Here is a 15,649-nt window from a genome sequence, read left to right as displayed (position 1 = left end):
AAAAAGTGGCACTCCAACATGGACGATTGTTTTATTTGAATACTTTGTTAAGCTGACTATCCACAGTCAAACAAAACTTGATATGATATATCAAGTTTTTGTTTATTTTATATTTGATCTAATTCATGCAAATTATAAGATATAGGCCTACTCATTCAAACACCCAACAAAATAAAAACACCATATAATGGTAAAAAGAAAATGTGTGTCACTCAACCATAGACTATAAAAAAAAGAACTAGTGGTAAAAGTGCAAACAAAACTACCGGGTATCCATGAAAAAAATCAAATGCATAAAAAAAATGTTCATCGTTCAGTCAGTGTCAGCAGCACAGAATCTGTGGCGAATCTGCCGCTGCGAAACACAGACCACATAAACTAAACATCACAACAACACACTTGACCTTCTCCCACAATGCACCTGGTGGAGAATAGTAGGCGCCTTCTGCTCAGCTCCATTCAATGATCCATCCATGTTCTGCAGCCTGCTGCTAGCTGCACGTTGCAGAGGAGTAGAGGCGGCCTGGATTAAGTCACCTGCAAAAACAGCAACTTTTGAACTTGCCTGGGACAGCAAAGCCGTCCATTCGTTATACAGAAGAGCGACCTAATCTCAGTCCTCCATGCAGACATGGCTCCCTTTAGCCTAATGACTGCTGGCATTAGCCTCCTGGCTAAGTCCTTCAATGTGTTCTCCTGCACCAGCATTCTTGCAAGGTAATTGTTGCTGTAAAAGTAGCCAAAACAACCAGGCAGACACCACCTATCTGTCTGATTACTATAAAACAAATAGTGTAACGTCTAACGAAGAGCGCAATGTGGTTTTGATTGATTATTTATTTTCGTGTCCTGCACACAATGTACCCAACCCTCATGGGTTTATAAAACACCATTTCACAATTGCATTTACAGCATGTTTACATTACATAATTCATGCATTTACAGCATGTTTACATTACATAATTCATCAACATGTGGAAATGAAATGAAATGAAATGATTACTATATTTACCCAGGGTATCTGGGCTAAGCTCAAGAACTTGTTTCCAGCCAGGCCCTGCTCATAGAACACATTTCATCGTAGTGGTTCAATGCCTTGTTCAAGGGCACTTCAGCGGTGGTAATCTTAACGTGTCGGACCGCTGATTCGAACTGGCGACCTTCCGGTATCAAGACCGATCGCTATCCGTTCGGCCACCGCTGCCTGTGGTCGTTTGCTTAGTCAATTAAAAGGGATATACAAAGGTAAACATTTACACTGAGTAATATTACTTGTCTTTTATGTTCACATGGTAGTGGTTCAGTAATTGTATGTGGTTAAATATAGCTAACATTACCGTCTTGGCTTATATGGTGTTAAGTATGCAATGGTCTTATTATGGCACATAATGATGGTTTCGTCCTGATCTGTTATGTGTTTTCAGACATTTAGGCCAGTAGTTTTCAACCTTTTTCACATCAAGGCCCATTATTTATTCAGCATTTGAGCCACGGACCACCATTTGATGAGATTTTGTTAGACCCAAGACTAAAGAATATTTTGTTATTGAATACAATTTTGTCCATTTCCATGTAGCCGCAATTTGCTCATTGCAACACTAGATATTTTTTTAGATCTAGAGTTGCATTGACAATTGACAGCTCATTGATCAAATTGAAATATCCGATCTGCTTGTGTTAAACAACATTAAACTCACCAACATTGCAGCTGTAGGGCAAACTTGAATTATCCTATTTCAATCTGCAAAGCGTTTGTTTCATGGAAATCCACCGTAGACATGAGCAACTTTCTGTCAAGAAATTCTGTGCAGGTGATTATTTTAAGTGTTGGGGTTTGGAAGCGCTCGTCAAAGTCACTGTACGGCCCTGCATACCACCCGTTTAGAATTTGGACATACTGCAGTTATAGCAGCAGCGCTACCCGTTACCAAAAACAAGTGCTTCCAAACTCCAACACTTAGAAGAAAATATCATGGCACGGAATTGGGGACCACCTGGAACCCCCTCAAGGAAATGAAATGAAATGAAATGATTACTATATTTACCCAGGGTATCTGGGCTAAGCTCAAGAACTTGTTTCCAGCCAGGCCCTGCTCATAGAACACATTTCATCGTAGTGGTTCAATGCCTTGTTCAAGGGCACTTCAGCGGTGGTCATTTTAACGTGTCGGACCACTGGTGGTCCCCGGACCACTGGTTGAGAAGCACTGATTTAGGCCCACTAATGTTACTTTTGTCGTTGCCTCGAATCTGATCAATACTTGCTGTCGTAAAACACCAATAAGTGTAATAGGCCTACAAATATTATTTTGCAATATTAGGCTGAATAAGTGTCAAGGTGTGATTTGTGGGAGAAATATTGAGACAGCTTTGGAGGCCCACCTCTGAACACTTAAAACAATTGGACATCTCCAATATATATATATACAGGGTATATGTATAATGCAAGGAGACATCCTAGCCCCCTTCCTCTTTGTCATCGTCCTGGACTACAGGCTCATTAAGGCCATCAGTGGACGAGAGCAGGATCTTGGCCTCACTCTTACACCAAGGAGGTCAAGAAGACACCCTGCAGTAGTCCTAACAGACCTAGACTACGTGGATGACATCAGCCTGCTCTGAGGACGACTTGGAGAGATATGAAAAATAACAGCTTTTACTTGAGCCCTGTGTTTTAATGATGGGGGTGTATCATTTCAGTAAAACAAAACGTATGTTTATTACATATTTACATACTTAGCATATTTAGCTAACTTAAGTTTAAGTTTAATAAATACACAATATTACACGTACTGTTACACCATTATTGAATATGTATGTGTTGTGTGTTCTTTGTTTGCATGTGCCAGAAGTACCAGGATTCTCCCAGCAACATATTTCAGTTTGGGGAAGAGTCTGAGTACTTCGACTTCGAATGATGGCCGACCAAAAGCACCACTTAATTCTTACTTTAGATATGTAGTTCAACAAATGCCATTCGTAGTTAGACAAAACCCAGGTAGGCAAAATACAAATTGCATACAGTTGAGATCATTCAATTTCTAATGTTCATTGGCATTTTCTATTGTACTATTACTGTACTGCTACTATTTGAATTGAGTCGTTCATGCTGGTGTAGTTCATAGTGTTTTACAATTGGTAAAAATGTATTGAATATTGAATCGTGATTTCCTTCAGCAATGAAACACACGGAGGTCTTCAGAAAGATTGGTCAACAATGGAACACACTGAGTCCAGAACAGAAACGGGTAATTGCTCACTCTAAATTCTTTGTTCTAACCGTCGGCTTCATTTAGAATTAGAAGCTTTGTCTGAGCAACGCAGGGAGCGTAAACCTCTATCTTTGATAGCATTAGAAGTTTAGATGAGTCTTTGCTGAGTGACAATGAGCCATGCGGGATCAGTGGTTGTCTTTTATGTACTGTACGTTTTATTTATAAAGTTAGGATAAATTATCTACATCTCCTAATTTGAACCGTATTTTATACATCTTTGTACCATGAATCACTATTTTGCATTTTTTTTAAAACATGTACAAAATAGGGACGCTAGTTTGAAAGTAGTTATAGATGGCTGGGGGACAATTAGGCTATATTGGGTTTAAGTGATTAAATGATTGTCTTTTGAGTTTTCATAAGGCTGTGTAAACATTCCATCTCTCTTCTCTATGTAGCCATTTGAGGTGGTGGCTTTGCGCGACAGGGAGCAATTTAAAAAGGACCTTGAGCAGTACCAGGCCCGGCTCACCCCAGCCCAGATCGAACAGAAGGCAGAGGAGAGGAGACAGATGTTGGCTAAGCGGAATGCTATGCGCAAGAAGAGGGTAAGGGATGAACAACTGGATAGATGAAAAGTGGAAGACGGAGGGATTGGTGTATGGAATAAGGGTGGGGAATGGAGGCTGAAACGGGAGGAAGTCTATCCATATAGTCTTGATTTAACCACTAGCCCATTTCGGGACCCTTGTTTAGCTTTTCTGTATTTGGGGAGATGGCAGGGGATATGACCCAATAGGACAAAAAAGGGACTGATACAGTACCGGGACATCTCTAGTGTAAACACAAACTTTGTCCTAAAACAAACATTAAATGCCATTGATAATGAATGGCCAGTTTTACATCATTGTCCCAACACAAACATTAAATGCCATTGACGATGAATGGCCAGTTTTCAGTGTTTGTTTGTGTAAACACAAACATTGCGTAAACACAAACACTGAAGACGAAGGTGAGGACGCAAATTCTAATTGGCCGGAATGAGATGATGTATGATGATCACTTCACACAGGTGTGATTTAAAAATATATATATTGTTGTAGACTAGGGAACCAAGTATAGGGGAGCCCAGTCAAGGAAGTATATTTAAATTGTTAAAGGGTAATTTTTTCCGGATTAGCGGTCCAGGCACATTAGCTGGTAATCCAGCATGACAGTGTGTCACGGGTTCGAGTCCCGATCCCGACAAACTTTGCTGTGTGTCTTCCTGGCCATCCCTTTCCCGTTTCCTGTCTACCTACTGTACTTCTATCAATAAAGGCAAAAAAGCCCCCAAAAATATCTTTAAAAAAAGCTTCCTCTCTCTATTCTCTCCTTTGTCCCTATTAGGAATTGACCAGACTGGGGAAGCCCAAACGCCAACGCAGTTCATTCAACATCTTCATGTCAGAGCAGTATGACAAGGCTAGAGGACACAACGTTGTGGTCAGTACACAACTGCACCATCTCTAATACCACTGTAACATTCGACTCATCTTCCCTTTGTTCTCTTGCTTTCTCTGTCTGCCCCCTCAGGAATCTGCAGTAAAAAAATATATTTTTAATTGGATATTTTAAATTCTGTGATTGTGAACCATAATGTTCTGCAATATTGTGCAACCACTACGTGTCTGAGCTAAGCTGTCTGTGTCTATTTCTGTTTTGTCTTTGTCAAAAAATGTAAAAATCAATACAAATATTAATGAGGGGCACGGTGGCACAGTCGGTAGTGCTGTCGCCTCAACGCTAGAAGGTCCTGGGTTCGATTCCCGCTGGGAACGCTGTGGGTGCTGGGGGCGTGTTCTCTCCTCTGCGTCATCAGTGCCCATACCCGAGGCGGGTATGGTGTCCCCTAGGGTAGGAATCAATCAATCAGCCTTTATTTATATAGCACATTATAACACAACCAGGGTTGACCAAAGTGCTTCACAACAAAAGAAATTAAAGCAAAATACAAATACATCAAGCAGAGCATAGAAAAACATATAGCATATAAAATCAAATCACATTGAAAGCCAAGGAAAAACTGTGCGTTTTGAGTAGGGACTTAAAATGGCAATGGTTTGAGCAGCTCTAATATGGGGGGAGGTTGTTCCACAGCAAAGGCACGGTCACCTTTTGTTCTGAGGGTTCGGGTTGTTGTCAGCAGTGACTGGTCAGCTGACCTCAGAGCTCTTGAGGGTTTGTGACGCTGTATGAGTTCGGTCATATAGGGGGGCCAGGCCGTTGAGAGATTTAAAAGAGAATAGGAGGATTTTAAAATCAATTCTCTGTTTAATGGGGAGCCAGTGGAGTGAGGTTAAAACAGGTGTGATGTGGTCAAACTTTTTGGTACCAGTGAGGAGGCGGGCAGCAGCATTTTGGACTAATTGTAGTCGTCTGAGGGAGGATTGGGGGATACCATAGTATAGTGCATTTACAGTAATCTAGCCTTGAGATGATGAATGAATGGATGACTGTTTCAAATTGTTTAGGGGGAGGAAGGGTTTGATCTTGGCGAGTAAAGTGTCGGCGAGTCGAACATAACGCTAAGATTTTTTGCATTAGTATGGATGTTGGATGTAAGGGGGCCGAGGTTGTTAACAGGGGTGGGGTGTTGTCCAAAGATGATGATTTCGGTTTTAATGTCATTGAGATGTAGGAAATTTGCGGCCAGCCAGGTTTTTATGTCATCAATGCAGTTAATTAAGGGGTCAGATGAATTATTGGTGGCGTCGTCAGCATAACAGTAGAAGGAGAAGGTACCCTCACAAAAACATGCAGTAATCCTGGTCTCTAAACTACCTCCCCCTGGTCAGCCGGGGCGCCTGATGGAGGGGAAAGGAACTGGCCAGAATAACGTGTTCCTTCCACGTGCTATGTCCGGCCGGGGAAACTCTCCCCTGTCAGGTGAAAAGAAGAAGCTTGGACTCCTCATGCATAGAAGGAAGCACGAGGATGGTTGGCAGAGGAAGTGTAGCGCCCAGGATTACAGATTAGATAATTGACAATGGGTGAAAAAATGGGTTGCAAAATCGTGGGATAAAAAAACAGTTAACAGTTAAAGATAATAATGATGCTTTTGTTGCTGTCTTTCAGGCAAAGTTGAAGTCAATGAACGACGACTGGAAAAGATTGTTGACTTATCAAAAACAGGTTAGACTATACGTATCTAATGCAAACTCACTAAACTCTTTTTTTTTTGTTCAGCCTTCAAATCATCTTCTCGCTTCCCTTCATGTCTTAGGTGTACATTCAGCTAGCAGAGGATGATGTTGTTCGTTACAAGAACGAGATGAGATCATGGGAGAACCGCATGTTGGAGATTGGAAGAATCGGCCTCCTCCGCGAACAAACCATCAACGACAGGAAAAGGGCTGCAAAAAAGGTTACTGCGGCAGAATGTGCGGCAGAAAGACGGCTTTGGCTTTCGCAAAGAGTACTGCAGCTAAATCTACAGCATCCAAGAAGTCGTCAAAGTCAAAAACTACAGGAGGTGCAACAGGGACCATTCGGAGAACAAAATAAACATAAGATCTACTGAATAGAGAGTACTATGGTACACTACTTATACAAAGGTATACAAAACTTGAGGGAATACCTTTTGTGATATTAGATACCTCTGTTTTTCCTCAGTTGCCGCATGTTTTTTAAAGCTTGTTCCAAAGGAGTTCACTTTTGTTTAAGCTTCCAGAGAACTCCCAAACAAGTACAACATTTGATACATTGGTTTATAAGCCAAAGTAGGAATAACCTATTTGAAAAAGGTCTTCCTGTATACCAACATTATGATTTGCTTTGTTGTGATGTACTACATTACACAAATAGTTATGTCTTTAAAGTTTGATAAAGTTTGATTTAGGTTTAACAGACACAGCATACCTTGAGGGGATGTGAAGGTTATTGTTGCCGTCCCATAAAACAACCACATGGTTCTTTTTTTTGTATCTTATGTTAACCTTTGATGTATTGTATACTGTATAGTTTGGATCTTGGACGTTTTCAGGTGAGTCTTGGTGGCTGCAAGGAGCAAGTGTTGTAGTTTGGAGGTCCAGAGCTTCGTTTACTTGAATTAGTTTTCTTCCTATTAATTCCTTTCTCTGTCATTACATTTAGTTTCAAATAAAAAATCCACCGGGTTGGAAAAAGTGGCACTCCAACCTGGACGATTGTTTTATTTGAATACTTTGTTAAGCTGACTATCCACAGTCAAACAACTTGATATGATATATCAAGTTTGTGTTTATTTTATATTTGATCTAATTCATGCAAATTATAAGATATAGGCCTACTCATTCAAACACCCAACAAAATAAAAACACCATATAATGGTAAAAAGAAAATGTGTGTCACTCAACCATAGACTATAAAAAAAAAGAACTAGTGGTAAAAGTGCAAACAAAACTACCGGGTATCCATGAAAAAAATCAAATGCATGGAAAAAATGTTCATCGTTCAGTCAGTGTCAGCAGCACAGAATCTGTGGCGAATCTGCCGCTGCGAAACACAGACCACATAAACTAAACATCACAACAACACACTTGACCTTCTCCCACAATGCACCTGGTGGAGAATAGGCGCCTTCTGCTCAGCTCCATTCAATGATCCATCCATGTTCTGCAGCCTGCTGCTAGCTGCACGTTGCAGAGGAGTAGAGGCGGCCTGGATTAAGTCACCTGCAAAAACAGCAATTTTTGAATTTGCCTGGGACAGCAAAGCCGTCCATTCGTTATACAGAAGAGCGACCTAATCTCAGTCCTCCATGCAGACATGGCTCCCTTTAGCCTAATGACTGCTGGCGTTAGCCTCCTGGCTAAGTCCTTCAATGTGTTCTCCTGCACCAGCATTCTTGCAAGGTAATTGTTGCTGTAAAAGTAGCCAAAACAACCAGGCAGACACCACCTATCTGTCTGATTACTATAAAACAAATAGTGTAACGTCTAACGAAGAGCGCAATGTGGTTTTGATTGATTATTTATTTTCGTCTCCTGCACACAATGTACCCAACCCTCATGGGTTTATAAAACACCATTTCACAATTGCATTTACAGCATGTTTACATTACATAATTCATGCATTTACAGCATGTTTACATTACATAATTCATCAACATGTGGTCGTTTGCTTAGTCAATTAAAAGGGATATACAAAGGTAAACATTTACACTGAGTAATATTACTTGTCTTTTATGTTCACATGGTAGTGGTTCAGTAATTGTATGTTGTTAAATATAACATTACCGTCTTGGCTTATATGGTGTTAAGTATGCAATGGTCTTATTATGGCACATAATGATGGTTTCGTCCTGATATGTTATGTGTTTTCAGACATTTAGGCCAGTAGTTTTCAACCATTTTCACATCAAGGCCCATTATTTATTCAGCATTTGAGCCACGGACCACCATTTGATGAGATTTTGTTAGACCCAAGACTAAAGAATATTTTGTTATTGAATACAATTTTGTCCATTTCCATGTAGCCGCAATTTGCTCATTGCAACACTAGATATTTTTTTAGATCTAGAGTTGCATTGACAATTGACAGCTCATTGATCAAATTGAAATATCCGATCTGCTTTTAACCAACATTGCAGCTGTAGGGCAAACTTGAATTATCCTATTTCAATCTGCAAAGCGTTTGTTTCATGGAAATCCACCGTAGACATGAGCAACTTTCTGTCAAGAAATTCTGTGCAGGTGATTATTTTAAGTGTTGGGGTTTGGAAGCGCTCGTCAAAGTCACTGTACGGCCCTGCATACCACCCGTTTAGAATTTGGACATACTGCAGTTATAGCAGCAGCGCTACCCGTTACCAAAAACAAGTGCTTCCAAACTCCAACACTTAGAAGAAAATATCATGGCACGGAATTGGGGACCACCTGGAACCCCCTCAAGGACCACTGGTGGTCCCCGGACCACTGGTTGAGAAGCACTGATTTAGGCCCACTAATGTTACTTTTGTCGTTGCCTCGAATCTGATCAATACTTGCTGTCGTAAAACACCAATAAGTGTAATAGGCCTACAAATATTCTTTTGCTATATTAGGCTGAATAAGTGTCAAGGTGTGATTTGTGGGAGAAATATTGAGACAGCTTTGGAGGCCCACCTCTGAACACTTAAAACAATTGGACATCTCCAATATATATATACAGGGTATATGTATAATGCAAGGAGACATCCTAGCCCCCTTCCTCTTTGTCATCGTCCTGGACTACGGGCTCATTAAGGCCATCAGTGGACGAGAGCAGGATCTTGGCCTCACTCTTACACCAAGGAGGTCAAGAAGACACCCTGCAGTAGTCCTAACAGACCTAGACTATGTGGATGACATCAGCCTGCTCTGAGGACGACTTGGAGAGATATGAAAAATAACAGTTTTTACTTGAGCCCTGTGTTTTAATGATGGGGGTGTATCATTTCAGTAAAACAAAACGTATGTTTATTACATATTTACATACTTAGCATATTTAGCTAACTTAAGTTTTAAGTTTAATAAATACACAATATTACACGTACTGTTACACCATTATTGAATATGTATGTGTTGTGTGTTCTTTGTTTGCATGTGCCAGAAGTACCAGGATTCTCCCAGCAACATATTTCAGTTTGGGGAAGAGTCTGAGTACTTCGACTTCGAATGATGGCCGACCAAAAGCACCAATTAATTCTTACTTTAGATATTTAGTTCAACAAAGGCCATTCGTAGTTAGACAAAACCCAGGTAGGCAAAATACAAATTGCATACAGTTGAGATCATTCAATTTCTAATGTTCATTGGCATTTTCTGTACTACTGTACTATTACTGTACTGCTACTATTTGAATTGAGTCGTTCATGCTGGTGTAGTTCATAGTGTTTTACAATTGGTAAAAATGTATTGAATATTGAATCGTGATTTCCTTCAGCAATGAAACTCACGGAGGTCTCCAGAAAGATTGGTCAACAATGGAACACACTGAGTCCAGAAGAGAAACGGGTAATTGCTCACTCTAAATTCTTTGTTCTAACCGTCGGCTTCATTTAGAATTACAAGCTTTGTCTGAGCAACGCAGGGAGCGTAAACCTCTATCTTTGATAGCATTAGAAGTTTAGATGAGTCTTTGCTGAGTGACAATGAGCCATGCGGGATCAGTGGTTGTCTTTATGTACTGTACGTTTTATTTATAAAGTTAGGATAAATTATCTACATCTCCTAATTTGAACCGTATTTTATACATCTTTGTACCATGAATCACTATTTTGCATTTTTTTGTGTACAAAATAGGTACGCTAGGTTGAAAGTAGTTATAGATGGCTGGGGGACAATGGATTAGGCTATATTGGGTTTAAGTGGTTCAATTATTGTCTTTTGAGTTTTCATAAGGCTGTGTAAACTTTATTGAAACATTGCATCTCTTTTCTCTATGTAGCCATTTGAGGTGGCGGCTTTGCGCGACAGGGAGCAATTTAAAAAGGACCTTGAGCAGTACCAGGCCCGGCTCACCCCAGCCCAGATCGAACAGATACAGAGACAGATGTTGGCTAAGCGGAATGCTACGAGCAAGAAGAGGGTAAGGGATGAACAACTGGATAGATGAAAAGTGGAAGACGGAGGGATTGGTGTATGGAATAAGGGTGGGGAATGGAGGCTGAAACGGGAGGAAGTCTATCCATATAGTCTTGATTTAACCACTAGCCCATTTCGGGACCCTTGTTTAGCTTTTCTGTATTTGGGGAGATGGCAGGGGATATGACCCAATAGGACAAAAAAGGGACTGATACAGTACCGGGACATCTCTAGTGTAAACACAAACTTTGTCCTAAAACAAACATTAAATGCCATTGATAATGAATGGCCAGTTTTACATCATTGTCCCAACACAAACATTAAATGCCATTGACGATGAATGGCCAGTTTTCAGTGTTTGTTTGTGTAAACACAAACATTGCGTAAACACAAACACTGAAGACGAAGGTGAGGACGCAAATTCTAATTGGCCGGAATGAGATGATGTATGATGATCACTTCACACAGGTGTGATTTAAAAATATATATATTGTTGTAGACTAGGGAACCAAGTATAGGGGAGCCCAGTCAAGGAAGTATATTTAAATTGTTAAAGGGTCATTTTTTCTGGATTAGCGGTCCAGGCACATTAGCTGGTAATCCAGCATGACAGTGTGTCACGGGTTCGAGTCCCGATCCCGACAAACTTTGCTGTGTGTCTTCCTGGCCATCTCTTTCCCGTTTCCTGTCTACCTACTGTACTTCTATCAATAAAGGCAAAAAAGCCCCCAAAAATATCTTTAAAAAAAGCTTCCTCTCTCTATTCTCTCCTTTGTCCCTATTAGGAATTGACCAGTCTGGGGAAGCCCAAACGCAATCGCACTTCATTCAACATGTTCATGTCAGAGCAGTTTGACAAGGCTAGAGGACACGACAATATGGTCAGTACACAACTGCACCATCTCTAATACCACTGTAACATTCGACTCATCTTCCCTTTGTTCTCTTGCTTTCTCTGTCTTCCCCCTCAGGAATCTGCAGTAAAAATATATATTTTTAATTGGATATTTTAAATTCTGTGATTGTGAACCATAATGTTCTGCAATATTGTGCAACCACTACGTGTCTGAGCTAAGCTGTCTGTGTCTATTTCTGTTTTGTCTTTGTCAAAAAATGTAAAAATCAATACAAAAATTAATGAGGGGCACGGTGGCACAGTCGGTAGTGCTGTCGCCTCAACGCTAGAAGGTCCTGGGTTCGATTCCCGCTGGGAACGCTGTGGGTGCTGGGGGCGTGTTCTCTCCTCTGCGTCATCAGTGCCCATACCCGAGGCGGGTATGGTGTCCCCTAGCGCAGGGGTTCTCAACCCGTGGGTCGCAACCCCTCGGGGGGTCGCCAAATTATTTTAGGGGGTCCCCAAATTATTTTTTTTAAAAAAACTTTTTTTTAATTTTTTTCACGATTTTTCAAAAATAGCAGACCTACAAGCTCATAGCGCGCCACCGAGTGGCGCGCTACGAGCTTGTAGATCTGCTATTTTTCAATAGCTAAATTATAACGATGCTTAAAACACCAAAAGGGGTTCCCGCCCAAAATGGGTTAAGGTTATTGTAGCAGTCAATTTATATTGGGGGTCGGGAGGGGGCGGGGCTGGGGTCCCGAGACATTGCCAAAGCATTTCCCGGGGTCCCCGGCCAAAAACGTTGAGAACCCCTGCCCTAGGGTAGGAATCAATCAATCAGCCTTTATTTATATAGCACATTATAACACAACCAGGGTTGACCAAAGTGCTTCACAACAAAAGAAATTAAAGCAAAATACAAATACATCAAGCAGAGCATAGAAAAACATATAGCATATAAAATCAAATCACATTGAAAGCAAAGGAAAAACTGTGCGTTTTTAATGAGGGGCACGGTGGCACAGTCGGTAGTGCTGTCGCCTCAACGCTAGAAGGTCCTGGGTTCGATTCCCGCTGGGAACGCTGTGGGTGCTGGGGGCGTGTTCTCTCCTCTGCGTCATCAGTGCCCATACCCGAGGCGGGTATGGTGTCCCCTAGCGCAGGGGTTCTCAACCCGTGGGTCGCAACCCCTCGGGGGGTCGCCAAATTATTTTAGGGGGTCCCCAAATTATTTTTTTTTTAAAAACTTTTTTTTAATTTTTTTCACGATTTTTCAAAAATAGCAGACCTACAAGCTCATAGCGCGCCACCGAGTGGCGCGCTACGAGCTTGTAGATCTGCTATTTTTCAATAGCTAAATTATAACGATGCTTAAAACACCAAAAGGGGTTCCCGCCCAAAATGGGTTAAGGTTATTGTAGCAGTCAATTTATATTGGGGGTCGGGAGGGGGCGGGGCTGGGGTCCCGAGACATTGCCAAAGCATTTCCCGGGGTCCCCGGCCAAAAACGTTGAGAACCCCTGCCCTAGGGTAGGAATCAATCAATCAGCCTTTATTTATATAGCACATTATAACACAACCAGGGTTGACCAAAGTGCTTCACAACAAAAGAAATTAAAGCAAAATACAAATACATCAAGCAGAGCATAGAAAAACATATAGCATATAAAATCAAATCACATTGAAAGCAAAGGAAAAACTGTGCGTTTTGAGTAGGGACTTAAAATGGCAATGGTTTGAGCAGCTCTAATATGGGGGGGAGGTTGTTCCACAGCAAAGGCACGGTCACCTTTTGTTCTGAGGGTTCGGGTTGTTGTCAGCAGTGACTGGTCAGCTGACCTCAGAGCTCTTGAGGGTTTGTGACGCTGTATGAGTTCGGTCATATAGGGGGGCCAGGCCGTTGAGAGATTTAAAAGAGAATAGGAGGATTTTAAAATCAATTCTCTGTTTAATGGGGAGCCAGTGGAGTGAGGTTAAAACAGGTGTGATGTGGTCAAACTTTTTGGTACCAGTGAGGAGGCGGGCAGCAGCATTTTGGACTAATTGTAGTCGTCTGAGGGAGGATACCATAGTATAGTTCATTACAGTAATCTAGCCTTGAGATGATGAATGAATGGATGACTGTTTCAAATTGTTTAAGGGGAGGAAGGGTTTGATCTTGGCGAGTAAAGTGTCGGCGAGTCGAAAACAACGCTACGATTTTTTGCATTAGTATCGATGTTGGATGTAAGAGGGCCGAGGTTGTTAACAGGGGTGGGGTGTTGTCCAAAGATGATGATTTCGGTTTTAATGTCATTGAGATGTAGGAAATTTGCGGCCATCCAGGTTTTTATGTCATCTATGCAGTTAATTAAGGGGTCAGATGAATTATTGGTGGCGTCGTCAGCATAACAGTAGAAGGAGAAGGTACCCTCACAAAAACATGCAGTAATCCTGGTCTCTAAACTACCTCCCCCTGGTCAGCCGGGGCGCCTGATGGAGGGGAAAGGAACTGGCCGGAATAACGTGTTCCTTCCACGTGCTATGTCCGGCCGGGGAAACTCTCCCCTGTCAGGTGAAAAGAAGAAGCTTGGACTCCTCATGCATAGAAGGAAGCACGAGGATGGTTGGCAGAGGAAGTGTAGCGCCCAGGATTACAGATTAGATAATTGACAATGGGTGAAAAAATGGGTTGCAAAATCGTGGGATAAAAAAACAGTTAACAGTTAAAGATAATAATGATGCTTTTGTTGCTGTCTTTCAGGCAAAGATGAAGTCAATGAACGACAACTGGAAAAGATTGTTGACTTATCAAAAACAGGTTAGACTATACGTATCTAATGCAAACTCACTAAACTCTTTTTTTTTTGTTCAGCCTTCAAATCATCTTCTCGCTTTCCTTCATGTCTTAGGTGTACATTCAGCAAGCAGAGGATGATGTTGTTCGTTACAAGAACGAGATGAGATCATGGGAGAACCGCATGGTGGAGATTGGACGAATCGGCCTCCTCCGCAAACACACCATCAACGACAGGAAAAGGGCTGCAAAAAAGGTTACTGCGGCAGAATGTGCGGCAGAAAGACGGCTTTGGCTTTCGCAAAGAGTACTGCAGCTAAATCTACAGCATCCAAGAAGTCGTCAAAGTCAAAAACTACAGGAGGTGCAACAGGGACCATTCGGAGAACAAAATAAACATAAGATCTACTGAATAGAGAGTCCAACAACAAAGAATAAATGAAGCTTTTGACATCTCAACTGGAAAGAAATGTTCAGATTCTGTCAGGGCAGGTACACAACTTATACAAAGGTATACAAAACTTGAGGGAATACCTTTTGTGATATTAGATACCTCTGTTTTTCCTCAGTTGCCGCATGTTTTTTAAAGCTTGTTCCAAAGGAGTTCACTTTTGTTTAAGCTTCCAGAGAACTCCCAAACAAGTACAACATTTGATACATTGGTTTATAAGCCAAAGTAGGAATAACCTATTTGAAAAAGGTCTTCCTGTATACCAACATTAGCTTTGTTGTGATGTACTACATTACACAAATAGTTATGTCTTTAAGTTTGATAAAGTTTGATTTAGGTTTAACAGACACAGCATACCTTGAGGGGATGTGAAGGCTATTGTTGCCGTCCCATAAAACAACCACATGGTTCTTTTTTTTTGTATCTTATGTTAACCTTTGATGTATTGTATACTGTATAGTTTGGATCTTGGACGTTTTCAGGTGAGTCTCTGCAAGGAGCAAGTCTTGTAGTTTGGAGGTCCAGAGCTTCGTTTACTTGAATTAGTTTTCTTCCTATTAATTTCTTTCTCTGTCATTACATTTAGTTTCAAATAAAAAATCCACCGGGTTGGAAAAAGTGGCACTCCAACCTGGACGATTGTTTTATTTGAATACTTTGTTAAGCTGACTATCCACAGTCAAACAAAACTTGATATGATATATCAAGTTTGTGTTTATTTTATATTTGATCTAATTCATGCAAATTATAAGATATAGGCCTACTCATTCAAACACCCAACAAAATAAAAACACCATATAA

At 41.0% G+C, this 15,649-nt stretch overlaps 1 protein-coding gene across 2 annotated transcripts; it reads left to right on the top strand.

Moving 5' to 3' along the window:
- Nucleotides 1–159: 159 nt before the first annotated feature.
- LOC306915699 (transcription factor A, mitochondrial-like) lies at nt 160–15,532 on the top strand. 2 transcript variants are annotated; one of them, XM_079493226.1, is made up of 7 exons: nt 160–717; nt 2,850–2,998; nt 3,178–3,248; nt 3,674–3,823; nt 11,566–11,661; nt 14,365–14,421; nt 14,513–15,532. In XM_079493226.1, the coding sequence occupies exons 1-7, from the start codon at nt 632–634 to the stop codon at nt 14,807–14,809; spliced, it is 906 nt and encodes a 301-aa protein (XP_079349352.1). In that variant the 5' UTR covers nt 160–631; the 3' UTR covers nt 14,810–15,532. The 2 variants fall into 2 exon arrangements, with proteins under 2 accessions (XP_079349352.1, XP_079349353.1); XM_079493227.1 differs by lacking the exons at nt 160–717; nt 2,850–2,998; nt 3,178–3,248; nt 3,674–3,823 and adding exons at nt 7,294–8,089; nt 9,807–9,955; nt 10,140–10,210; nt 10,644–10,784 and having other exon boundaries at nt 14,513–15,117.
- Nucleotides 15,533–15,649: the final 117 nt, after the last annotated feature.

The sequence above is a fragment of the Electrona antarctica genome, assembly GCF_951216825.1.
Source record: "Electrona antarctica genome assembly, chromosome: 22".
In the NCBI taxonomy this organism is placed as follows: Eukaryota; Metazoa; Chordata; class Actinopteri; order Myctophiformes; family Myctophidae; genus Electrona; species Electrona antarctica.
Note: the sequence above shows the minus strand (reverse complement) of the source record. Positions and strands in the feature narration are given on the sequence as shown.

Bases quoted from the DNA above. Each gene is read 5' to 3' on its own strand.
- LOC306915699 (XM_079493226.1), top strand. From the start codon at position 632: ATGGCTCCCTTTAGCCTAATGACTGCTGGCATTAGCCTCCTGGCTAAG. The intron at 3,824-11,565 runs GTAAGGGATGAA...TGTCCCTATTAG, and splicing joins ATGCTATGCGCAAGAAGAGG to GAATTGACCAGTCTGGGGAA. The intron at 14,422-14,512 runs GTTAGACTATAC...TTCATGTCTTAG, and splicing joins TGTTGACTTATCAAAAACAG to GTGTACATTCAGCAAGCAGA.